The sequence below is a fragment of the Manis pentadactyla genome, chromosome 4 (genome assembly GCF_030020395.1).
Source record: "Manis pentadactyla isolate mManPen7 chromosome 4, mManPen7.hap1, whole genome shotgun sequence".
NCBI lineage: Eukaryota > Metazoa > Chordata > Mammalia > Pholidota > Manidae > Manis > Manis pentadactyla.
The window spans coordinates 169,039,907-169,066,470 of NC_080022.1; the positions used below are offsets into that span (position 1 = coordinate 169,039,907).

Here is a 26,564-nt window from a genome sequence, read left to right on the forward strand (position 1 = left end):
ACAGATTGGTTATCTGCCCTCTCTGTCCTCCTTGGTGAGGGTTATCTTTGGTCTACTGATGTTTCTTCTGAAGACATCCCCACAGATGCACTTAGAACAGTGTATCACTAGCTATCATCTGGGCATCCCTTAGCCCAGTCAAGTTGACACATACAATTAACCATCATTTTTTCAAGTTTGCAGATATCCTGCTCAGATTTGCAGTGGAGCAGCACGAGTGAATGGAAAATGCAAAGAAAACAAAAATCACCCAAATCTATTCCAGGGGAAGAGCAGCTGACATGTGCAGTAGGCATGCATTGGAATTAACTAGAGCATGTGTGAAAAACAACTGCTTTTACCCCATAGTTCTGGGGTGGGTCTGATAATTTTAATTTCTAACAAGCTCTCACATCATGTTGGGTCTACTGGTCCAGGGGCCACACAGAAGCCCTGGTATGAAGTTTACACCTTAATATTCCAAGTAGGGTCTCCAGTCATACTGACATCATTTGTAAACTTATTAGTAAATGCAGTGTCAGGTCCCACCCCAGCCCTTTTTTGTGGTACAATTCATAGTAAATTGTACCATTTTATATGATTTAGTGAATTTTGACGTTACATAGCATAGTTTGTCTTTTTCCCCCAGCTACTCAACACAAAATAAGGACTTTCCTATACTATTAAACATTTTATGAAGATATGCTTTTAATGGTTGTGTAATATGTGTTAATGTGTTAAAGATGTACCAGTTTAACCAGTTCTTCTACTGCAGGACATCTATGCTGTCCCCAGTTTCTCACCAATGCAAGTAAAATAAATGCTTTTGGACACAACTTTTTATTTTTCAGACTTCACAATAATTTTCCAAGAGTGGAATTACTGAGGAAAGAGATACTGGGCAGGCAAGAACAGATATATGTCTATTACTCTAGAAGAAAAGTTAATTAAAAACCTTTGTTTGGGTTTTAGGGAAAATGGCCAGAAGTCACTAAAAAAAAATTCCAGTGTAATGGTGGGATGCAATGAATCTTCTAAAACAAAAAGCCTTGGTCAGCTCATTGTATCGTTTATGAACTATTACAATTTTTGAATCCCTGGTTTTCTTAATAACCATTCTTTCGTAATTCATAATTGACTTAATGCACATTTAAGCAATGTTCATATGCATAGGAAATAACATTTTATAAGGGTCTAAATGTATATAACCTCCACGTTTATCAGCACTAGAATTATCTCCTAGAATGCCAGTGGCTTAAAGAATGAAATCAATGTGTTCTCTTGGAGTCTTTTTAGTATGATTTATCTAACTTTTGTTTTTCTTCTAATGATTAGTCAGTTGCCACAATGTAATTTACTGATATGATCAAGTAGTTGACCTGGTTATCAAAATAGTTGTTAAAAGTAGGTAATCATTTTGAAAAGGACAAGCATATTTAAAACTATTTCCTGATATAGGGTCAAGGCCTTTTTAGTGTGAAGATGAAGAACTTAGTACTCATGTACAAAATTGCAGGAAAAAATTTGATGGGCCTTGATTAGGTCATGGTGCCTATCTCTCAGACATTATCACCATGGCCAAGGGCTGTTAGGCACATCAGGATATGGTCAGATTCCTTCTCAAGAGCAAGTGAAGAGGGATATATATATTAGAACAAGAAAAAGGATGTAGTACAAGGGGTAAAAAGGACAACCAATGGGTTGAAATGTTTAGAACATTTTATTAAAGTACAAAACTGTTAGAATTAAGTGAAACTGAAAAAACACAGTAAATATTTACAAAAACATTAATAACACTACTCAAGGTCACACACATGTAACAATGCAGGAAAGTCTTAAAAAGTTTACAAGTTAACTTCATCCTATTGACTGGTGAGGCTACAGACAGAGCTGGGGAGTTTTTCTTCAGCCTCTGCTGATACTTAAAAGCTGATGAAGAATATGGGCAATTTCTCATTGCTGGAACAAAAATTCAGCACATAAAAAAGTCAGAGAGGGGAGTATTTGTACTAGAAATATAAAGTTCTATCTGATGGGAAATTACTTATAAACTAAGATAAAACATAATTAATCATGCCCTATCTTATATTTACTAAAAGTAGGAAAGAAGGCAAAGTAGACACTTTCATTCATATTAAAGTGCTCTAATTTTAGCTTAAATGGTCAATAAACTACGTTATGCTGAGTGACAATACTACTAACTCAGAAGAACTTTAAAATCAGATTTTAAAGACAAAAGAAAACACAAAACACAAAGCAGAGGAGAAAACAGTGCCCATGAGATGGTCACTATTTAGACAGTGTTATAAAAAGATGAGGGACATTTGGGCTCTACACGCTTCACTTTGATGGTTCTGGATTAAAACTACCTTCCCCAAACTAAATTCAGAGGGGAGGAAATGAAGATATCCAGGTAACTTTAAAACAGTCTTGGGCTCCGTAAGATCGTTACTTAAAATTATCACCTCACATTTTAAAACAGATCATCTTCATCTGATTCTTCGAGGTACTTTATAGGTTTCTTTGCCCGTCCAGATTTTGCCCGAGGAGCCAAAGCTGAGTTTAAGTCCAGATGGAGGTCATCACTCTCTCCCTTGGATTTCTAAGAGAAAGCCCAAGTAATTTGAACAATGCCAGCCTGACAGCAAGATTTCAATGTAAAAAAATATATCAACAGATTATAATTCAAGAAGTTTTCCACCTCCTAATAGGCAGTAAGAAATAGATCTAAGGCAACCATCTCATTGACTAATTAATTAGTGGCATTAATTTAGCTGTTACAACTATATACAGTCAAAACTGATGATATGGAATTTAAATTTATTTTCTTAAAAGTGTGCCAAATTATTCAAAGCAAAGTTTGGTCGATGTGTTTCAAAACACCTACAGCAAAAAGACTGACTAGGATACTCACCTTGTTTGTGGCTGCTTTAGAAATCATTTTCTCAAAATTAGAGTCAGAATCATCAGAAGTGGATGGCTTCCTTTTGCGGCGATTCTTGGCTTTGGGAGGATCAGGCTTTTGAGAGGTATCAGAATTTAAGCCCAGATCCTTCTTGGTTCCTTTTGGTGCAGCCCGTTTCTTCGCCCCTGCAGTGGAGGTGGAAGACTGACCTGCAAATCAATGCAGATTCCATTATGGTCACTCCTACACTGGGGACTTTCTTTAGCAACCCGTTGACTGCTTAACATAGGAAAAGGCATCTAATATAGCTGAAAATACATTAGGGAATCGAGTATTCTTAAGCATTCAGTTTTTTTATAGGTATGGTATATACATTAACATTTGCAACTGTGTATAAATCCTATCCCCAACATAGAAATGAATTATAAATGTCTGGAATTTTGAGAAATGTGATTTTAAAAACCTTTTGACCACAGTTTTGGTTATAAACATCTAAAGATTTGCTTTCATTTGGAAAAGATTTTTCAGTATCAATAGTAAACTTTGGTAATAAAAAATTAAAATTGACATGTGGCAGCTGGTGAGTTAATTCTAATATTAACCCATCTCAAAGATTTAGGCTCACTTTTTGCTGCTGTCTTCTTCACATTCTTTTTAGAAACAGGGTTTAAAGCTTTAGTTTCAGCCGGGAAACCGGCAGCAGGAGAGCCTGCAGGACTGACCTCGGCCTCACCAGCATCAAGGTCTGCTACCTCCAGTTCTTCTAGTGGAAAGGAAAACTGCACATGAGCAACACAGGGAACTGTTTCCTGCTTTGTCCCTGCTACAGATTCCTACTTAAACACCAAGGCTGTGACTTTCCTGGAATATTTTAAAACACACTTATAACTTTGTTCTAATTTCTTGATTACTCATAAACAAAAAATGTTATTTTTTGTATCTCTAGCACCAAGCACAGTATCTGGAAAGCACACGATTACTTTTTGTGTGTTAAATGTAGAACCTATTTATGTGCAAAACTAAAACCTAATGAAGAATATCAATGTAAATCTAAGTAAGAACCCACATGTATTTTCAAAAGCAGGCCCTGGATAATGTAGTCCAGATTAGAACCCAGTTGGACCCCACTGACCCAGTAAAGCAAATGTCTCACTATTTTTACTTAAATACATACCTGATGTGGCACTTTTCTGCGGCTTCAGTTCTTTGTTGCTATGTCTAGAATAAAAAATAACATCCTGACAAGCAAATTCTAAATGTGTCAAACGACAAAGAATACACTGACTACTTAAAAGGAATCATGATAAAATCCGTATTAGAGAAAATAATTACTTTGGGGAAGTTTTGGTCTTAGGTGGACTAGCATCTGATGGGACAAAATCTTCGTCTTGATCTTTTTCATCAAAATCTGAGAAATCTTCATCTGAATCCAACTCCACTGTGAATTTGGTTTTTGCTTCTAAAAACAAAGAATCAAAGAGAAATAGTTAATCCATTTCAGAAACATTTCGTGAAGATTTAAACTTCAACTCTGTTTCCTAAAAGATACCTTAGTTTTTCAAAAATTGTATTAAATTTACTGCTCTTAAGATAAAATTTCTGGGCTTACATGCCCTGAAATGTATTGGCCATTCAAATCTTCCAGCACATCTCGCATGTTTCTCAGGTTTCCTTACTTGCTCTCCGAGGCTCTGTTTCTCGTGGAGGGACATCAAAATTACTTTCATTACTGCTCATATCTGATTCTGAATCAGACCAGGGGTTTCTCTTCTTTCCTTTTTTGACTGGTTTAAATGGCAATGTAGTTTGTTTCTTTGTCTTGGTACCTAGAAGGGAGATAGTTATTAACCACCTTTATATATTCTTAGACACACTTTTCTCCTTCTGTCATCCATCCACCTTTCACATATTTATTGAGCTCTGTGCTAACACTGGGACTACAACAGTGAACAGAAAGACATGTAGTCCTTCTTCCTGTGGATCTTATAGCTTGGCCATCTAATCCCATAAGTAAGTGGTATAGGTGTGTGTATTTATAATATGAAGCTTCTCTAAGAAAGAGATACTTGATCTGAGATCTGAAGGTTAAAAAATTGTTAACTAGTTGCAGGGAGGTGAGTGATGAAACACTCCAGTTCAGGGAATAGCATGTACCAGGGCCCTGTGAGAAAACACAGTGCCTTCGGGAAACTGGGAAATCCCTTATGGTGGAAAGCAGAAGTCAGGGATACAGTGGCTGGTCTTGTTAAGGATTTTGTTTTAAGCAGGGAACAAATATGACCAGATTTGTATTTTTAAAAGCTCTCTGGTTGTAGTGTGGAGATCATAAAAGGGTAAGAATGGATCAAGGAAATCATCAGGTTATTGCTGAATTCAAGACAGGGGAGACAATTAAAAGGGAAAAGAATGGCTAGGACCAAACCTTGAGGGGCATTTAATGAATGGTCGAGTAAGGAGGTTTAGTCACTAAGTCTTGTTAATTTCCTTAAATGTCTCTCATAATCATCTATTGCTCGTTATTTCCCTCATCTTGGCCCAAAGATTACACAGGCTGTCTCCTTATCAGTCTGAATTAGTCCTTCTTCATATTCTTGTCAGTATACCTATCAATTCCATATTTCCTAGTTGAATCTAATCTTATCTATATTCCACCAACAACCTGGTTTTCTAGTTCTGTAATCTGGTTTAACTATTTTCTACTATTTCCCAGTATAAAACCCCCACTGTTAAGTGGGCCTTTCATTATCTCATGTCCATTTTCCTTCTCTCAATCTAGAATACATAAATCTTACCCAGTCTTCAAAACTCTAACCCACTTTCACAAAGCTGCCATAGTCTATGTGATAATCTATGGCTAGCATCTACTATGCTTTTTACTTCCCTGGTGAACCTCTTGGGGGGAACGCCCACTTGTGTCCCTCACAATATTTGAAACAGTGATAGGAACATGAGTGCTCAAAATACTTAACTGATTCATTGGTTTTATATGCTAAATGATTGCTAACTAGGTTTAAAGTTAAATGTGTGCTGCAGTATAAGACTCATAAATTATTTTATACAGTAGGGCACATACAACATGTTTATTTAGTGCTAAGATGTTTCCACTTGTCCAATTCATCTTTGTACTCCCAACAGAACTGAGCACACATTATCTATCAAAGGCAGATACCGAAGTAGACATAGAGATCAATGGAAGAGTTGAGAATCCATGAATAAACAGTAATATTTACGATCGATTACTTTTTTGGAATTATAATCGACATGGTCAATTTATTTTTGACAAAGGTGAAGACGGTTCAGTGGGGCAAGAAGTTTTCTCAACATAAGGTTCTGGGACAACTAGATATCCATATGCAAAAGAATGCAGTTGGACTCCCTTCCTATGTCATACACAAAAATTAATTTCAAAATGGATCACAGACTTAAATGTAAGAGCTAAAACTAAAACCCTTAGAAGAAAACATAGGGGTAAATCTTCATGACCTTGGATTTGTCACAAGATTAGCTATATCACCCAAAGCACATGCAATCAAAGGGAAAAAAAGATAGATATATTAAGCTTCATCAGAAGTAAAAACTTATGCATCAAAGGACACAAAGATAACACAAAAAATAATCCACAGAATGGCAGAAAATATTTGAGAATCATATATAAGGGAAGGTGCCTAAAATATATTAAAAAAGCTCTTACAACTAACTCAATAATAAAGAGACAAATAACCCAATTAAAAAATGGCAAAGGTGCTGAATAGACATTTATCCCAAGAAATATAAATGGCCAATAAGCATGTGAAAAGATGATCAACATCATTCGCTAATAGGGAATTGCAAACCAAAACCACACTGAGATGCCACTGCAGACCCATGAGGACGACTAGAATGGAAGAGACAATTAGCAAGTGTTGTTATGTGGAGAAACTGGAACCTTCACCTTTTGCTGGTGGGAATGTAAAATGGTACACCTGCTTTGCAAAACAGTGTGGCAGTTCCTCAGAAGGTTAAACAGAAAAACAATATACCCAGCAATTCTACTCCTAGGTACCTAGGCAAGAGAAATGAAAACAAGTCCACGCAAAAACTTGGTACACAAATGTTCATAGCAGCATTATTCACAATTGCCAAAAAGTGGAAACAAGCCCCAAACCTATCAACTAATAAATAAATGTGGTAGATCCATAGAATGAAATACTGTTTTTTGGGGGGAAAAATAAAGTATTGATTCATATTACTACATGGACAACAATTGAAAACATTATGCTAAGTCTAAGAAGCCAGAATATGATTTGGTCACATTCTAAAATCACATGATTCCATTCACATGGTCTGTCCAGAACAGGCAAATCCAGAGACAGAAAGTAGATTAGTAGTAGTTGCCCAGAGAGAGAGGAAGATGGGAGAACTGGGGAGTGACAATTAATGAGCACAGTGTTTCTTTCTGGGACAAGATCATTGTTTTAAAATGTTGTGAGTATACTAAAACCACTGAACGGTACACTTTAAATGGGTGATTTTGGTATGTGATTATCTCAATGAAGAAGTTAGAAAAAGGTAGATATAGATACTCAGTAAAGGCATAATCAAATGGTTAATAGAATTGTTAATTTTATTTAATTTACTGAGTGAGTAACTATATCCCGGCATGGTATTAAGCTCTAGGGATAAAACAAACATGCCTAAGATATGGTCACTGACCTCAGGAAGCTTTATAATATATACTATATATTATTTAATATTACCTATATTAGAACCTCAAAACTAGATAGAAAGTGAGATTTAATAAATTAGTGTTTTCTTTACCCCAACTAAGGAATTCAAGTTGCTAAATTAACAAACTATTTCATTATAAAATGATCTCTTAAAAAATAAATCAAATCCCAAGCACACTATTAGGTGGTTCAAGTATACTTCAGACATAGGCCTCCTTCATGTTACTCAAAAAGAACCTACGGAACAATCCATATGGAATGTACTTGGTAACAAACACAACTTTAATCTTAACCCTATACCATTTTCCTTAAAATTTAATACCTGGTTCTCTTTTCGGTTTCTTTTCTAATCTTTGTTTCAGGCCTTCTACTTCCATACCATCCTCTTGTGAGCTTCCTTCATTATTTTCATTCTAAAAGATAGCAAAACGAAAACTGTTATTATTTGGAATAATGTAAGATCAAATATATAAATATATTATCTAGTCCAAGAGTGATTTTTTTCTTTGTGTTTTAGTTAAGAGCTCTGAATAAAAATATAGGTATGACTTTTTCAAGATACATAAACATTAAAAAAAAAATCAGTCTCATAAGAAATTATGATTAGATATAGGATAAATCCCAAACTACAGATCTGAAATTTTATAATTTGTTAATTTTAAGTGGAAATATGCTTAAAGTATTTTATGTGTAGGTTTTCTAGATTACCTTAATTTTCTTTTTAATTTTCTTTTCTGCCTCTGCTTTCATCTCTACTGTCACTTGGGGGATGACTCTTCTTCCACACGGAGAAGGCAACACTTCAGCCATTTGTGTTTTCTTCCCCTTTCCTTTCCCCCCTTTCCTAGGAAGTCCTACTTGTTCATCTTGTTTCTCCTTTGCTTCAATAGCCTACCAAAAGGAATAGAAGAAACCAAGTTTTTAAGCTAACAAAGATACTAATTACATTTATGTTACTTTATAGGGATAGAATAAATGGCAACAGTAAAACTGATTTTAATTTGTTGTCTTAATATAGATTTGTGATAAGCTGTTCTATAACTAAGTATACCACTGACAGTGAAGATTTAAGGTACACTCTGAAAAACTTGAGAAGATAAGAGGATGTGATTCCACTTACATATTTATCCAATCAATTGATTATAAGTTGGATATTCACACTGAAGTTCAATAATATACGTTTGCATGTTAACCTTTAGCTTAACTTATGAAATGCTTTGTATGTTAAAATGTTACAAAATAAACCATATTAGTGAGATTTAGGTAACAAAGGCTCTTCTGAAACTACTGATTAGCTAGCCCTGAAGGTAAATTGTTTTTGTCCTCTTTAGTTGACTAGGTGGATGGGATGTGTCATCTTCTATATTTAAATTCTTTATTTTCTCAGTCCTAATAAGTCAAAAATCAATTCCAACCCTTTCCTGTCTTTGTTCAAAAAACTAGGTAGTATGTTTCCTGGCATCATTTACTTTATTCTAACTAGTTTTTAAAAGCTTTTCTGTGTTATCTTGGAATCTTTCTGTAAGCCTGTCTTCTTTCTATTGCTAATTATGAAATTTCTTGACAAAGAGGTATATTGCTGGCGTATGTTACTTCATTAATAAATTCTAACATGGGTATTATAAACTAGATACCTCCAGCTCCTCAATAAAAGCAGCCAAGTCTTCTTTCCACAAATCCGATGGACTCTTTCTCTTTAATGTTTCTAGCTCTTGCTCCTTCATAAAATAGAAAATTAGGAGTCAGTTTATGTGAGCAACCACCATTTTCATGAAGCACAGTTTTTACTCTGACCATTAGAACATAACTAAGCAACATGTAACATCCCATTAACTCACTTTCTCATTTCTTAGTCTGCACAGCTCATCTTTCTTTTCCTTGGTGAGATACCAGAGAGGCATTTCAAGGAGGTAGTTGAAGGTTGGTCCAGAATCTGTTATAGAGTCACTCCTTTCAGTTTCCTTCTCATTATCACTGTCTTGATTTTCTTCTTCTTCCGGAATCTAAAGGAAAAATTAAAATGTAGCTTTAATAGGAAACACAAAACACAGACATCAGATCATACACAACCTTTAATACAGAAAAATGCTAACCAACAAATTACCTTTTGCTGGGCTTCTTTCCAAGCCTTCACAGGATCTGAATCATATCCCCTCTGAATCAGAACTTTAATTAACTCCTTCTTAGGCTTATTTTCTATTAAAAAAAAAATGTATACAGAGATGGTGGTTTTTGAGCAACATTTTAGGAAAAGGATAAGGTTTGCTATATTAATTCAAAAGATTAAAATTGGAAATCAGTTGTTTTTGTCTTGCAAAAATCTGTACAGAGATCAAGTCCCCCTAAACCACTGACAAATGTAAATTACCACAAGGGGGCAGTCAAATCATGTATGAGGTGGTGAGCTAGTCATAGTAACTCTTAAAAAGAACAAGACAATCAAAACCTTTATTTCTTTCTGATAAGCCTCTAACCTCAAGTACACTCCATTTTAAAAAAATTTTCAACATTTGATTCGGCAAGTTTCTAGTGCCACCCACCCAAACACTGATTTCTCCAAAGTTACATCTTTTCCCCTTTTCTAGAATACTTCTCTTCCAATGTCTACTGCAGTTAAACTTTTGAGTCATTAGCTATAGATATTGCAGAATGAGTTTCAGGGTACCATATTTCATCAATTTACTTGACATTGATACATGTTTAGGCCCTCTACATATTCCTTAAGACTGGGCAGTCCCTATTATTTTATAAGTTCCGGTTAACTAAACACAACCTTTACTTTTTGTTTTTCTTCAAGCCATATTCATATTACTCATTTTAGCCTTGCCCTAAGCAATAATATTGGTGAAATGAAGAGGCTGCTATGTTAGTGTTACTATTTTTTTAAATATTCAAAAAACTGAACATGTAACTGTTAAACATTATTGCGTGCCACCTGAAAATTATCCTTTAATCACCAGGAACTTATGTTGCCACATGTGGGACTTGCTACTGTAACTTATTAGTTAGTAATCTAGTTTTCCTAGTTAGCTCTGAACAGAGTTGAGCTTTCTTTTAACCTTCCTTATTCTGTGGCTTTGGTTAAAGCTTTTCTTTCTGGTTACTTAAACCCTGATTTAGTTGCTCCCAGAATGTCTTAGAAAAAAAAAAAATCCCTAAGACTCTTCCAGTCTCAAGTACACAGTTTATTTTTTTTATCTTCCTTGTAGCCTTTTTTTCTCTCCCATGAGACTTAGTATCACTTCTCTTGATCAATCAGTATACACAGGGACCTCTTTCAGCTCTCTAAACATTAACTAAATCTTAATTTCTCAAGATGCTTAATCTAGAAAAAGCTGTATCTTTCAAACTATAAATACCTAATAGGTATTTGAATGAAATGCTTGGAGCCAGCTGAACTAAATGGATTTTGCACCCCCTGTCCTGCTCACACCACTACTCTTACCAAAAATGTTTAAAGGAAGTTTTAGTACAGGTAGATATTATTCCAAAAACATACCAATGATTATTTTGCCATCTATTTTCTCTAGGATAAAGCGAGCCTGATTATTCAGTTTAGCAGATTCAGCACCAAGCATTCCTAGAAGCCATTCTTTTCTTAATCCATAATATTTAAGCCTGAGTTCAAAGAAATCTCTTAGAATATCCAACACTGTGTCATATTTCTTTAAGCAACCTACATGGTCAAAAAGCACCTGAAAGAGAAAAACAAGATTAGAGCCAAGAATAGGCAGATTGGCTAAACTTCAATAGTTTTAGAGATATGACTTTAATGTAGATATGACTTTTAAATGTAAAAGTGACTTGAGATAGCCTTTTAAAATTGGTACTAATCTTTACTACAAATGGAAACACATCTTTCATTAAACAAGACATACCATAGAGTTGCATGTGAGACTAGTCTGGAGTTTGAAGACTTTGTGTAGTCCAGCTCTCTCTGCCTCTGCCAGCTTTTCTTCCGTCATCTTCACCACGAACCGCACGGTGGTGTCTGTGTGGTACTCCCTGTAATCTGTGATGAGTGGCGGCGTCTTCTCAGTGCCATTCAGCATGGGTTCCAGGACCTGCTCTTTGTATGTCTAAAGAAAGAAAGAAGACTTTTGTAAGTCTGTACAACACAGGGTCCTGAATACTCAACAAGCATTAGAACAAAAACTGTCCCATCACAAAAATCTTAAGAAATTACCTGAGTCCATGTTCTGATGGGCAGCTCTGAGATTTCAATGGTTGTGGAATTGAGAATGGCAACTTCACCACTAATCACATATTGATTTGGAGCCAGCTCTTCAATAGTACCCTTGAAATTCTTGTAACTTGGAAGCTAAATTGGTTATTTTAAAAAAGAATGTTTTCTGAATGTGATACTGAAAACAGAAATAACGATAGCATTGAATAGTAAATCTAACAAGCTTTAAAGTATGAAATAAATTTTCTACTTGTGTCTCCTTTAACCATATAATCAACTGAATTGAAACCAGAAGAAAACTAAGGTTCCTAATACACACAGAATAGTTACCATTGGCAAAGGTTCTTCTCCATCCATCAAACACCTGATGTTATTCACAACTTCACGAACATCAAAGTTGGGGATTTTGCAAGACCACCCAGTACCGATTCCTTCAGCACCATTTACGAGCACCATGGGTATAATAGGAATGTACCATTCAGGCTCAACACGTTGGTTGTCATCGTATAAGAATTTTAATGTGTGATCATCTTTTGGTGGAAATAACAACCGAGTCAAAGGGCTAAAGAAAACAATCAAAGAATGTTATTTTACAAAAATACTGGCTTTGATACTTAATTTGTGAAAAGAACATGTGTTCTCATACCTACACATGAAAATTATGTTGGCTTTACTGATAATGTTCATTTAACAATATTTTTGAGTGCTTTCTATGTGCTAGGCACTGAAGACAGTCTCCGGCCCCAAGGAGCTCACTATTCTACTACTGGGGGATATATAATGAACATATACATTTTGTCAGGTGATGGGATAAATGCTAAGAATAAAGTAGGTAAGAGTGATTGAGGAGGTGCTAAGGGATGGCAGCACTTTCTAAAAGGCTAAAACTTGAGCAGAGAGGAGTCTGAGGGAATGAGCCATGTGGTTACCTGGAGAAAGAGCACTGCAACAGGGGAACCGGTAAGTAAAAGCCCCTGAAGAGGGAGTGTACTTGGCATTTTTGCATATAGGAAAAGAGGCCAGGTGTGTCTGGAGTAGAGATGGTTTAAGATGGAATCAAAAGATATGAGAAGCAGGCACACAGATCATACAGAGTTTGCTTAGCAGAAACAGGGCTTTAGCTTTTACTAAACTGTACCCAATGTTGCTGTAAGGTTGAATAAGATGACAGCTGAAAGTTGACCATTCATAATGTACTTTCCATATAATTGTATAGGAAGTAAAAATTTTAACTGTGGTATTTAGGAAGAATCAAGCTCCTCTTATTCTGACCCAAACTCTACAGCAGGGTTTCTCAACCTTGGCACTATTGATGGTTTGGGTCAGATAATTCTCTGCTGTCAGGAGATGTCCTGGGTATTGTAATTGTAGGGTGTTAGCAGTCATTCCTGGCTACTGCCCACTGGATGTCAGTACAGCTCCCCTAGTCATGACAATAAAAAATGTCTCCAAGTATTGCTACACATCTCCTGGGAAGCAAATTTCTACCCTGGTTAAGAACCATTGCTTTATACAAAGAACAGAAAGAAAATGTAAGAACTGGAAGTAAAAACATTTATAGTTTGGCAAGGAAACAATACTTCTGAGGCACAGTGGTGATGGCTATCAAAGTGAAACAGAATTTTGACTTTCTGCTTATTACAAAGAGTAGCAGTAGCATTGTTAAGCTTTAATGAACTAGTTAAAAAAAAATTAATAGTCTAAGCACCTGCATCAAAAGTACATTTTCTGACTAACTGAACTTTTAAATTTTTAGTCAACTAAATCTCAACATTATTTCAAAATTGGAAAACAGCAATGCCCTAGAAACTGAAAGCACACCCACCTGAGCATTGTGAAGATGTATCGAGGACTAGCAGAATCCTTGCCACCATGCAGCCTGGTACCAAACTGACCAATGGGCTGCAAGAGGTTCAGATTATTGCTACCCACAAAATTCTGAGCCAAATTGATAATGGTCATCATTAGTGACATCTGGGGAGGGAGGGGAAGATTCGTTAATCTGATCTGTAGGCTTTTAATAATATATACCCATTATTATGACTTAAGCCTTACAATAATCTAAGGTTCTATGAGGTACAGATGTTACTGACTTTTCCCAGATAAATACACACCAGATGTGGTACCTAAACCCAACCTCTACCAAGTTCAGGGTTCTTGCCTTCCAATAATCTATCAAGTCCTACTCAACCTTGAAAATAGCTCCTCTCTTCACCCTCAGCAGAATGAAATATTTCCTCCTTTGTTTACAACACTTTGCTCATTTCTTTTCAAATACGCATTGCTAGACAGTATAGTTTTGAGTTTTGAGTGTGTGTGTGTGTGTCTATGTTGGCCCTCATGTTAAACTGTGATTACACCTTTAAGGTAAGGAACATAATTGATTTATCTTTGTATACCTAATACACGGTAGGCATTCAAAAAATGTTTGTTGTGTGAACATTTACTGAGTACCCACTATATTTTGATTGAAATCAACAAGCAAGACAATCATTACATTTAAAGTTCTAGAAACTTACAGGCAATCTAATTCTTTAAAACATAATAAAAAAAAGCAATTTATCAAAATAAATAAGGAATATGTTTGTGTAAAGTCAAACAATTCAGACATATATAAAAACTTGGAAAGCTTCCCTTTCCAATTTCTAGGGATAAGAAAATCTAAGTTGTGCTTTCCCATTGCCAGGGATAAACCAAAGTTAACAATATGGAGCACATCCTACTAGACAATTTGCTTTAGTATTATTCTGCCTCTTTTTCTCCCCATCTGACAATAGAACATAGACATTCTTCAGTGTTAGTACATACATATTTACTTCAGTTTTATCACTGATTCCATGTATAGATGGTGTCACAAATCTGTAACAATTTTCCAATTGATGGACATCTTTATGTCTCAATTTTGGCATCACAAAGTTATAATAATAAAGATCAGTAAATTTCTTTGAACACAGATCCTTGTAGACTTATGATTATTCTTACAGGAATATTATTTTTAGAAATACACTTGTTAGGTGAAAGGGTAATTTGTAGTTTGATAGACTTTATCAAATTGTTCTCTACTATGTACCAACTTACATTTTCACCAAGTATTTGGAGAATGATTTTGCAGGTATTTCTGCAATAATGCTTTCTGGAAAAGTATGGATTGTGTGTTTACCTCACCATGATGATATGAGGACATCTCAGCCACTGACCCAGCTAACTGGGCAACCTTCACCTCTCGCTTGTCATTCCGTTTGAAACATGTAAATAAAACCTTTCTCTGACCTGGTTTCAAACCTTCAAAACAAAACGATTGCAAATATTAGTATCCTCAATTTAACTATTTCTGGGCTTTGATTCCTGTCATGGTAAAAACAGACTAATCAACTGGAACTCACCATCCACCATAGATGGGATAGATCTCTCATTATCAGAATTTGAGAACAGGATAAGTTCCTTGTTAATGAAGTCATTGTATGTGAGATATGTAGTAGTTTGTCCATATAAGTAATCCTGAGGGACGAAAGAGAGTATTACATGATTTAGTTTAAAATAAAGAAGGTAACTGGTCTTAACAATGCTTATTAATACCAAAAATATAGCAAAGAAACCTCAGTATATCTATCATTCCTATAATTCTTCAAATCCCTTAAAAAACATAAAATTATGCAGAAGTATTTTATATGTTTTAAAGATAAAGCAAATTTAATTGCTGCACAATTAGAAAGAGTGAACTGCCTGTGTAATTTTAGGCCCAATACATTTATGCAGCAGTCTAAATAAGAATATTTGTATAGTTATCTATTATTAATTTTTTTTTACTGAAATGACTACCCAGTAACTTCACTTTGCTATATCAACCCTAGAAAGTCTGTAAATAGTACATTTTGTGGGATATATTAAAAATTTTACCTCAGGAAGGCCAAGTAATTTCCGTTGCCTTCTATCCTCCATGAAATGAGTTAACCATTCCTTTCGATCATCTGTATGCTTTTTACTGAAGGCCTAAAAATTAGAAGATGAAAAAGAGGTCACTGGTACTAATAGGTTCCAAAATATCTCATATAAAAACTAAAAAACAAAAACTCAGTTTTCTAAAATATCTAGTTCTTTCCTCTAGAATATGCTTACTGAAAATATTCCATTCATTACATAAAAATTTAAATGTTTCAATTGATTAGATAAAGCAGTGATTTATAAAACTAGGAGATATATGAAATACAACTCAAACTCACCAGGCTGATTGCAGCATCATCTTCGGGACCAGAATATTTGAATTGGACACGATGTCTTTTCATATCTGCAAAGTATTCTTTGGCTTCTTTCGAAGTGCTAGTGCCCAGACCTACAGAACCAAGAACACCAAGTTACTCCATATCATCTTGTATAGTGGTATATAACAAAAATGTTCTGTAGGCTTTCATTACAAACCTTTGTAATACTTGACTTTCCATTTTTTATGATTTGGAGTAGAATTCTTCCATTCTTCAAATTCAGGAAGGCTATAGAATGCCATTTCTTGCTTATTTTTAGACACCTGTGGTAAAGGACACATTGCTGGGTCCCCTATATTCCACATACATCACTGGGATTATATGCATATCAAGGTTGAGGATTATAGCTTTAAAATATCCATTTTGGTATCTAAGAAGTTAACATACCTTTACAATGGGAGTGATAAATTCCTCTAGAAAACGATGTCGCAGAAGAGAGGGCCAGTTGTGATGAATAAAATTTATCAGCAAGCCTTTGATATGGGAACCGTCTTGATCCTAGAAATATTTGGAAAACCAAAAGCACAAACAACTATTTAGAAACTTAAAAAAAAATTATGATTCACCTACTGGTAATTTCTCAGAATTTTTCTATGGGCATTGAAAGGCTATTCAAATCCACTCACTCAATGCGTATATGTAATACACATGATATAAGCATAATACCTGATTAGATGTCGATTAGAGATAATGAATAAACCTCCAAGTTGGGTAATTTCCTTTCATTGAAGGGAAGCAATATAATAATAAGACATTTTAAATTTAGATTGTGTAACAATCTAAAATATTTGAAAGCAAATCTGACCTGATCTGTCATAATCATTATTTTCCCATAACGAAGAGTCTTCAACGAATCTTCGTCTTCATAGTTTTTCTTGTACTGAAGACCCACAATTTTGATGATACTGTTAATTTCAGCATTTTCCATTATCTGAAATGGACAAAAACCCCCAAAATGCATTATTCTGTTTACAAATTTGAAAAGAACAAAGAAATATAACAGTATATGTTGCTTGGGTTTTCTTGAGTTCCAGACCAGAATTTTTTGAGTTATTAACCTATACTTTAATAAGTCAGAAATATGTTAAGATACACTGTAATGTACCCAATTTCTTAAAACAAGAACTAAAATACATTTCAAAGTGCCCAATGAAGGCGTGAAATATAAGCATGAAGTCTTGTATTATTATAAAACTAGATTTAGATTCTAAAGACAGTTTTATATTCTACCTGTTTATGAGAAGCTTCTCGAACATTGAGCATTTTTCCTCTGAGAGGAAAAACCCCGTATTTGTCTCTCCCGACCACACCAAGGCCTGAAACAGCCAAAGTTTTAGCTGAGTCTCCCTCAGTTAGGATAAGAGTACACTCAGTGGAGTTTCGGCCCCCTAAAATAAAAAGACACAGATTAATATTGACATATTTAGTTCAACCTCAAATACACTAATCAGACATGCTGTTAAAAGTTTTGTGATAAAACAGAAACAATTTACAATTCATAACAAGTTAGCTTAGGAATCAAAATGGAGCTAATAATTCGGTCATGTTAATTCGGTTATGTATTTTAGCTGAAGTTCATTGTAAATAAAAAAAATCTTAAGTTTCTTGGCTAATTTCTATTTATACTGCTGCTGCACATTCATTTGATCATATTTTATTAAAAAATATATTAGTGTTAGGGTTTAGAACATGCTAACCCAAAATATGGCACCCTAGCATATTGATATTTTAAGCTGCAGAAGTTTGAGAAAATGGTAGAAGCAGGAAGATCTCTGACCTTGTCCCCCAACCTTCTCCCCTGAAGCAGGTCATAAGACCCTCATGTGAGAGGGGCCCTCTGTACACCCAGAGGAAAGGAACATTCCTATCTCTAGTACAGAGGGACACAAAGAAGAATCTGAACAAAGAGGCCTTGCGGAGCTTCCCCAAGTTCACTATACTTAGCTGATACTCTGCCCCAGCGTATCTTTTACAACTTTCCACTTGTCATCAAACCTAGTATCAAAACACCCAGGTTTAATTTAACCATTTCTTTGGGCCTTCATTTCCTTATAAAAGCTCTTGTGTCATGTAAAATTTAAATTAAATAAATATATATCTTTTTTTCTTGTTAATCTGTCTTTGTCAGTTAACTTTCAGATCCAGCCAGGGACCAAAGAGGGTTGAGAAAAACTTTCCTTCCCTACTTTAATAAGAGATCATTATATAAACATTCTTGTTTTATACCCCAATACAATAATCATTTTGGTATTCTTTATACACAAAAATTGAAAATGACCTAAATGTTCAGTAAGAGGTAATCAGTTGACTTTTACCAAAGTAGAAATACTCTATTAAAGTATTAAGAGTGAAGGGGAAAATATCTAGAGCATGTTAACAAATAAAACAAATAACTAAGCTACAAGATTAAAGGTTTGGAAACTTTATTAAATGTGTACCTGCATCATTAGCATCATCAAGTTTCGGAATTCCCTTGATTCTGTTATGTTTTACAGCTGAACATTTCTTGTTTAATTGGACTTGGGCCTTAAACTTCACCCAGTTCAGTATGCTTTCTACAATACCACAGCCAGTTGCCTGAAAATGAGATTATGTTAAGAAGAGTTCTGTTAGAAATCTAGAATACAAATGAACTCCTATAAAAAAAAATTCAAAGATTGAAAAGAGGTAGATAAGTAATTTCTGGACAGAAAGTGGCACATCTTCCTGTCTCAGCTTATCACTACTGAGGTTCCTTTGGGTTCATTCATTCAACAAATATTTACTGACTGCATATTTATATTATGCCAGACACTAACCTCCAGTGGTTAAAACAAGTTAGACACGGTTCTTGTCCTCATAGAGTTTAAGACACAAGGAAGAAAGAAATATGGTGAGAAATTACAAGAGGTAAGTGGTATGGATAAGTGAAAAGTGCTACATATAAATGTATATGATCAGTGTTGGAACCAACCTATTTGGGGAGAGTGATAGAAAAGTAAAGGTTTTCCTGAGGAAATGACATTTAAGACCTCTAGCAGTTTAGCCAGGTGAAAAGCATTTAAAGCAGAGGGCTTAGCACGTGAATAAGCTCTAAGGAGGGGAAGACTATACAGTGCTTGAGTAACTTAAAGCCAGTAAGACTGAAAAGGAAAAGGGGGTACTGAAATAAGGCTGGAGATGGCCGGGTTTTTATAGGACAAATTAAAGAACTTGGATATTTTCTAAAAGTAGTCACTGAGACTTCAAAAGAAAATGGAAGACAAAAATGTGTCTCAACACAAAAAGATTATGCCGAGCATTGTAAAGAAAGGACTGAATAGGTATGAATATTAAGAACCTATTATAGTAATACATAAAGAATAGTGGGAGGCAACTGAGGGACCCAAGATACGATTCTTATTGGTTGGATATGAACCACACCCCTCAAGCCCCACAACTTTCTTGTTTATGCAATGCAACCTAGTAGTTGATGGGGGCCTTTTATCAAGACAGGAAATAGTTTTGTTTTGGGCGGGGTGGGGGATTTCTTTGTATGGAGGTCAGTGAATATGGAGTGAACCAACACAGTTTTGGATGTGCAGACTGAGAGCAACTTTAGGTATTCAAAGTTTGGTAAACAGTTAAATGGTCTGAATTCAGAAGTGATCCTAAACTGAATGTTGATATGTAATGTGGAAACACAGGCACGTAGATGGTAATTTAGGCCCTGGTAATACCAGGGAGGTAAATGCTGTTTTTCAGATTGCCTTTTAGAGTGACAATACATGTGGGAAGAATCTTTATTCCTGCCGAAGTGAGAAGGGCAATGGAAAATAAAGCAAGGTACTTCTAATTTCCCTCTAAGTACTCACAGCTTTAATGAATTTTTCACTTAATTGGCATGTTGATCCAAAGTTCTTGACTTGTAAAGTCATGTTTTCTTTTGTTTGAGAGTCAAAGGTTGGGTTTTCAATTAAGGCGTTCACAAAAATCCACATGTGATTTTTCACCTGCAGTAAAAGTTGATATTAAAATCACCTAAAACTTACTCATGCTTTATATATAGCCTTTTCCTTCTCCCTTGACTTTAGAAAATGAAAACTGTTAAAATACCATACCTGATGTGCTTTTACTGCAACACCACCCTTGTTCTTCTTCTTCACAACATCAACAAGTTTAGTCACAATCTGATCAGCTACATAGTCAACATGTCTGCCACCCTAATGAGGAAAAATACCAAACTCCAAAGCTCAGTATCCTCAAAATTATTAATAATAATCAAACATTTAAAAAACTAATTTAGCTTCCTTTATGCCATGCTAATCAAATACTCAAGTTCATTTTATAAAATCAATTAACACATGTTTAGATAAATCATGATTAGTAATTCAAAAATAAAATTACCTTGGAAGTAGCAATGCTATTGACAAAGCTGATTTGCTGGAAGCCTTTTTCACTCATGGTTAAACATACTTCCCATCTGTGGTTTACTTGTTCATGGATAATTTTCAATGGATTGCCAGTTTCATCTACCTTGTCCTTCAAATACATATCTACATAACTACGGAATCCCTTTACCTGTATAGGAATTAACAGTAACGGTATTAAAGAAAGTTTTAAAAAAGTAAATTCAATAATAGACCATAAGGATTTTTCAAGACTAATAAAATGGTTGTTCACTGATGAGCATAAGACAAAGGTCATTAAAGGGCACAAAAGAATTTATTTAGGAGATTCTTTTGAGAAAGGTAAGTGAATTTAAAATGAGCTAACTAAAAAAATGAGGTATACTGTTTTCTTTTCAGGAACATATCTGAGAAGTAGTAAGAACATGGGAGAATAAAAAGTCAACTTTGCCATTGATAATGATCACAAATCCCTCATTGTCCTTAACATTCAGGAAAATACTTACTGGCAGCTTATTTCCATTGAGAAAGACTTTGACATCTTTAGTAGATCCAGCAATATCATATGCTCTTCTGAGCATCAGTGCAACAATATCTTTGTCTAGGCTCTGCATTTTAAACTTAGATAAATCAGGGTGGAAGGTAATACATGTATAATCTTCCCCATTAAAGGGCTTGAGTTCCATCTGACCAGCTTTCCCCATGTTATCCATCCATGTCTATGGAAGCAAAGAATTGAAAAGATGAAAAATTCAAATAATCTCACAAACTACAACTAAGTAACACAAATCTGTAATTCCTAAAAAATTACCTAATATATGTTCATGAATATTTTCCATGATTTAATAGCTTATAAATTATATTAAACCAACCATAAATGTAACTATAAATTGCTATAGCACAATCTGTAATCAAGGCATGAAATACTGATTTACTTGCCTGTTTAAACATTTTCTTGTATTCTCTACTAGCAGTTTCCACAGTAAATTTGGTACTGAATATGTTACACAATTTGGCTCCGTAACCATTTCGACCACCTGAGCAAATAAAAATAATACTACTTAACTGTTATCTCTTTAACAGCTTTCTTTCTTTTTTTTTAATTGAAGTATTGATATACAATCTTATATTGGTTTCAGACACCTTTATTTCTTAATCACTAGTGATACTATTCAATTATAGATTTCCATATTTTTAACCTTGATGCCGGAGACAGTCATTTAAAAGATGTATTTATATCAGCAATAAGCGTGTTCTTTATTTTTCTCAATACTGTACCTGTTACTTTCTTTTCATCATCATCATAGTTACTAGAAGTTAGGAGCTGTCCAAAGATGAGAGCTGGGACATACACCTTCTCAACTTTGTGTTCAACAACAGGAATACCTTTTCCATTATTCCATATACTAATTAAATTGTTTTCCCTAAGAAAAGATTGAAATTTGTATTGTAAAACAAATGTTAAACTAGTGCTTAATATTTTTTATATTTAAATATCATTATTACCAGAACATATAAATATACAAAATATATAAATCCACAAGTCTCAATTTCTTTAGGATTCCTTTTCATATATACCTTCTGAAATTCAACATTAACTACCTTTCCCATCATGCTTAGTCCCTGACACTCCTGAAATAGGAGCCAAGAGGGAAAAAAAATAACCCTTTTCCAACACCTGGGCAGACACTGATAATGTTGAAAAACATGAAATTTAAAAATGTTTGGATAAAGGGAAATAATTTATGCCCAATGGAAAGAAAAGGACAATATTTATAAACAATATTATTATACCGCTTTTAAGAGGATCATCTGTACTGTCCTGGTGTAGGACAAGCATCATGGTTCGCTTTCCCTGCCTATGATGAAAAATGCCGATATAAATAGTGTAATACAGTAAGGACAGAAGGGACTCTATCTTAAGGCTAAGATTCTATTTTAATAACCAGGGAGTTATTCCTAACATATTTTATGGAAATCAGCCAACAACTGTCCCTATCTCAAGGCAGGACAAGTAGTCCTAAATATGTCCCCACTGCTTGAGGGTAACTACTACCTTGGAGAAAAACAGGACCAAGAAATTCCTTGGGTTAAGTTTATCTTACAGAATATCTAGAGGACTGACTATGGATGGTGACATAATGTCTCTCACCAGAGATAGACATCATGAGACCACAGTCAAGCAGATGCCCCCCTGGCCCTTTGCCCCATTCTTGAATCCTTTAAAGACAGAATCCTAAGCCTTTAAGCAGTCCTCCTCTGAGGCTGCCTGAACTCCCCTTCCTTTGGGTGTGTACTTTGCTTTAAATAAAGCCTTCTTGATGCTCAATTTAGTGTGTTTTGTCTCTGTACCCTTCCAAGCCTTTTGGGAGGTTAATAAGAGACCTCTTTTTCCAGTGGTAAGTGTCTTTGTTACTTTGCTATTTCATTCAGTTTTCTAGACATAAGCACAAGACTTCACTTCACTCTCTCTGTCCAGCTTCAGACACGTAGGGAAGATCTCTGATTTGGGATTGCAAGTTCCCATAACCTGGGTGACAAAGACTGGACTGCAGCTGTACGATCATGCTCTTTAGTAGCCTGCCTGAAAATCTCCTTTCTTTTGCTTTGGGAAATTCTCAGAACATAATCTCACTCCATCCAGTACTCTGTGGCTCCCCCAAATCCAGTAGTAGGGGCTTAGTTTCCACAGCATGCAGTTCGAGGGGATACTGACACCAGGTGACTCTGCCTTCAGAAGTTGGCAAGGAATTTGCCCTATGCTGAGCAGGAGTTCAATGAACCCTCCTCCCTCTCCCTTGCTCTTTATTACCATTCACTACTACTCTTGCTCTAATGAATTCCTTTCCTTACCTACACTTGTCCAACCTCTTCAAGAATTCGTCCTCAGTCAGAGTCAAGAACCCTCCTCCACCCAGGTTGAGGTTTCACTTAGTATGCTGGGAGAGACCTCCCCAGACACTGCTGCCCCACAACACTAGCTCCCATAGTTTTCCCACCCAACAAAGCAACTGCAAAACAAATATGAAAGGAAAAAAACATCAACTGTAAACTTCCTGGCTCACCAAAAAAATGCTAAAAATTTATTTGGACTTATCTTAGTTATTTTAAGTTAAGTCTCAGAAGATAACACATTTTAGTTATAAATGGACACATGCTATAGCTCTTATTCAAACAGTAGTACTTAGTATTATCTACAAAATGAGACTAACCCTAAGCTCAACATTTTTTTTAAAGACTATGATATCAAGTCTTTAGGAGCATTCAAGTACATACATCATTAACACTTAACACTTAGAAAAGAGACTGAAGTATAGCATATGTCATAACAGGTCAGGCTAATAAAAAGGTGAAACAAGCACCCTGACTATCCACAAAGGGACACCCAGTATTTATAACCAGTAATATCAGACCAAATTATTCTGTCACCACCTGCTGGTTCACTATTTGAATAGCATCATGAGAAAATGTTAAAGCTCCAGATTCCAGAATACAATTATTGTAATTGCTAACTGAAGTATATAGTACTAAAATGTCATAAGGCAATTTATTTTGAAATGATTAAAAAATAGATGGAGCAAATATGGCAACATGTTGATAATTGTTGGACCTAGGTGGAAAGTATCATAGATTGTTCATTTTAGCATTCTGCCTTCCTGTATTTTTGCAAACTTTTATTTTAAAAAAAGCCAACTTTACTATAAATCAAAATAACTGCAACTATCAGTAACAGTAAGCTATATAACAGAAGACTAAGCAAGAGACTTACGGGTCAATTGTGACTCTAATACAAGACATTTTTGGGTCCCTTTGTTTGTTGTCTGCAGCATTGACTAAAAGAAAATAAAATACACTTTTGTAAGAAATTATTTTTAAAAACATTAAGATATAGAAAGAAAATAATCTCAAACATGACAGGAGTGGCATTAACAAGGTATTAATTTATCAATTTTTATTCATAGTACTGTTTGTAGGAAAGAATTTACTTCTTAAGATTCCAGTAGACTGCTGTCACTTCTGCCAGCTATTGTTGAGAACAATAGGAGCTTTGGCTACAGAAGGTTTGTTATCAAGGATACTTATGAAGGATTTGACTAGATCTTTATATGAGGAGTTTACTCACCTAGAATCTCATCGAAGATTTTGTACAAACCAGGAACAAATGTGATTTCTCTACAGTTAATGCCAACATCTTCATCATAAACCCACATTTGCTAGAAATAAGGCAAAGAAATACAATTACTTTTCCCCTTATTTGTATTGTTTTATTAGCACGATTACTGTGAGCCTTCTGGATTAAATACTACTATATATATATAACTTAGACCAGTTTCAGCGACACATGACACACTAAGCTCATGATGTATAGAAAATTAACCTGGTAAGTATTCATTTTAACTTCTTGGTAACTGAAATTTAATTAGCTGGGTTTTTACCTGGGTCACTAATTCCACAGAGCCAATGTAGGTATCTGGGCGGAGCAAAATATGTTCCAGTTGTGTTTTCTTTTGATAGATTCTTTCAATAGACAGTCTTTTCTTAGAATCTTCATTTTTCTTTGTTTTGTTGATTTGCATATTTTCATTCACAGGCTAGCAATTTTTAAAAAATTGAAGAAAAGGGACTTTTAACCAGAATCAGGTTTATCAGAACCTAAACAAAACATGACTGAACACCTTAAAACAAATTACAATTTTTTAGTAGGTATTCGTGGAGTTTACATGGTTTTTTTGCAAAGAAGGCAACTTAACTGCAACCAGGTCCCAGGTGTCGGTTTGAATATACGTTATCTCACCACGTGTATCTGACATGGACATATATTGCTTGAATGTTTTGTCATTGATAAAATGCGCCCACTTCTTTCACGTATTCCATAAATATTTACTGAGTGTCTATATTGTCCCAGGTACATAACAGACTTTAGTTCAGTAGCCGATAGGGAGGCTACCGATTCGATCCTCTGGCCACGTTAACCTTTTGAACAACGGAAGGTCCTCTTTTGAGGAGGCTCGAGCCTGGCGGCTCCTCTGGGGGAACCAGTGCCATGCTCTGCACCTCCCAAGGTCAGGGACATTCAATCCCATTTTCCACAAGTGTAGGAAAGGAAAGCATCAATATTTGCTGCTAAAAGTCACACGCGGGCCTTTATAACACAGATCTACTACCTCAGGACCAACTGAATCCTGTCCCTAGAAACAGGAAAGCAACACGTGACACCCTAGAAGCCAGATTAGCCGAAAATACTTCAATATTAACATCATAACGGGCTTTCACCATCTTCACAATTACGCCGAGCCCAGGAGACTCGGGGGGATACGGCCTCCCCGCCGGCTGCGGCCGGATCACAGCCCAGGAGCCTCACGCCTCACCGGCGGCCAGAGAGATGCCGGGCTGCGCTGAGGCTCCGCAACCCGCCTCTTCCGTGAGCGAGCTGTACCTGCAGTGGTGACACCTCCATGGTGACTGCCGTGAGGGGACTCGAGAACTCCGCAAGCGACTAAACCAGTAGGACTCACGAGACCGCTGAGAAACGATGCGCCTCTACCCAGACGGTAGTCGGTTAAGAATGCGACCAGAGTCCTATTTGGACCTTCCTCAAGCCCGCCCAAACCAGATCAGCCAATCCTCGACTCGCTTTCACCGGTTCTGTCTCGAAGAACCAACCGTAGATAGTCTTTCATATCCACCAAAAAACCGCTGCGTTGGGACTGTTCGAATGAACCATTTACACAAGAGAGGCGGGACTAGAGGGCTTTCGAAAAGCATCACTCGGAGTCGTAGCAGAGAGATCGACAGAGAATCTGGCCAACGCGGCGAGTTCTTTTGTTCTCTGAGAGCGCAGATCTCTGAAGAAAACTGTGAAGAGGGCTGTGGGAGCGGGAAAAGACTTCCTTATTTTCGAGCTGGGACAGAGGGAGCAAAGAGAAGGATATTTATTTCCCAGGAGTTGCTAGCGTATTCCAGATCCTTGAAATCCAAAAGCCATCCTCCGTCCTGAGGTGTTAACTTGAGAGAAACGGGAGTCTCAGCTCCGGTTTTCCTGAGGAAACGGACCGCGGGCTTTCTGGACAGGCAGCCTGGCGATGTGGTTAGGTGAACAGTTCCTGGCGTCTTCCTCAACCTTCCCCACCCTTCAGGAGTTTATTTTCTAAGAAACAAACG

At 35.8% G+C, this 26,564-nt stretch overlaps 1 protein-coding gene across 5 annotated transcripts; it reads right to left on the bottom strand.

Moving 5' to 3' along the window:
* Positions 1-1,680: 1,680 nt before the first annotated feature.
* On the bottom strand, positions 1,681-25,963 carry TOP2A (DNA topoisomerase II alpha). 5 transcript variants are annotated; one of them, XM_036930512.2, is made up of 36 exons: positions 25,840-25,963; positions 24,839-24,994; positions 24,526-24,616; positions 24,172-24,235; positions 21,681-21,826; positions 21,342-21,439; positions 20,909-21,121; positions 20,401-20,574; positions 20,115-20,216; positions 19,869-20,006; positions 18,474-18,612; positions 17,266-17,423; positions 16,841-16,966; positions 16,423-16,533; positions 16,193-16,298; positions 15,997-16,106; positions 15,674-15,766; positions 15,160-15,274; positions 14,937-15,058; positions 13,602-13,750; positions 12,107-12,338; positions 11,777-11,911; positions 11,469-11,669; positions 11,090-11,285; positions 9,695-9,786; positions 9,429-9,593; positions 9,225-9,308; positions 8,299-8,481; positions 7,913-8,003; positions 4,561-4,710; positions 4,217-4,343; positions 4,059-4,102; positions 3,510-3,647; positions 2,894-3,093; positions 2,450-2,581; positions 1,681-1,938 (listed from the first exon to the last, which is right to left on the bottom strand). In XM_036930512.2, exons 1-35 carry the CDS (start codon positions 25,858-25,860, stop codon positions 2,453-2,455), a joined length of 4,599 nt encoding a protein of 1,532 aa, XP_036786407.2. In that variant the 5' UTR covers positions 25,861-25,963; the 3' UTR covers positions 1,681-1,938; positions 2,450-2,452. The 5 variants fall into 5 exon arrangements, with proteins under 5 accessions (XP_036786407.2, XP_036786408.2, XP_057357449.1 ...); XM_036930513.2 differs by having other exon boundaries at positions 2,445-2,581; XM_057501466.1 differs by having other exon boundaries at positions 1,681-2,581; positions 3,510-3,644.
* Positions 25,964-26,564: the final 601 nt, after the last annotated feature.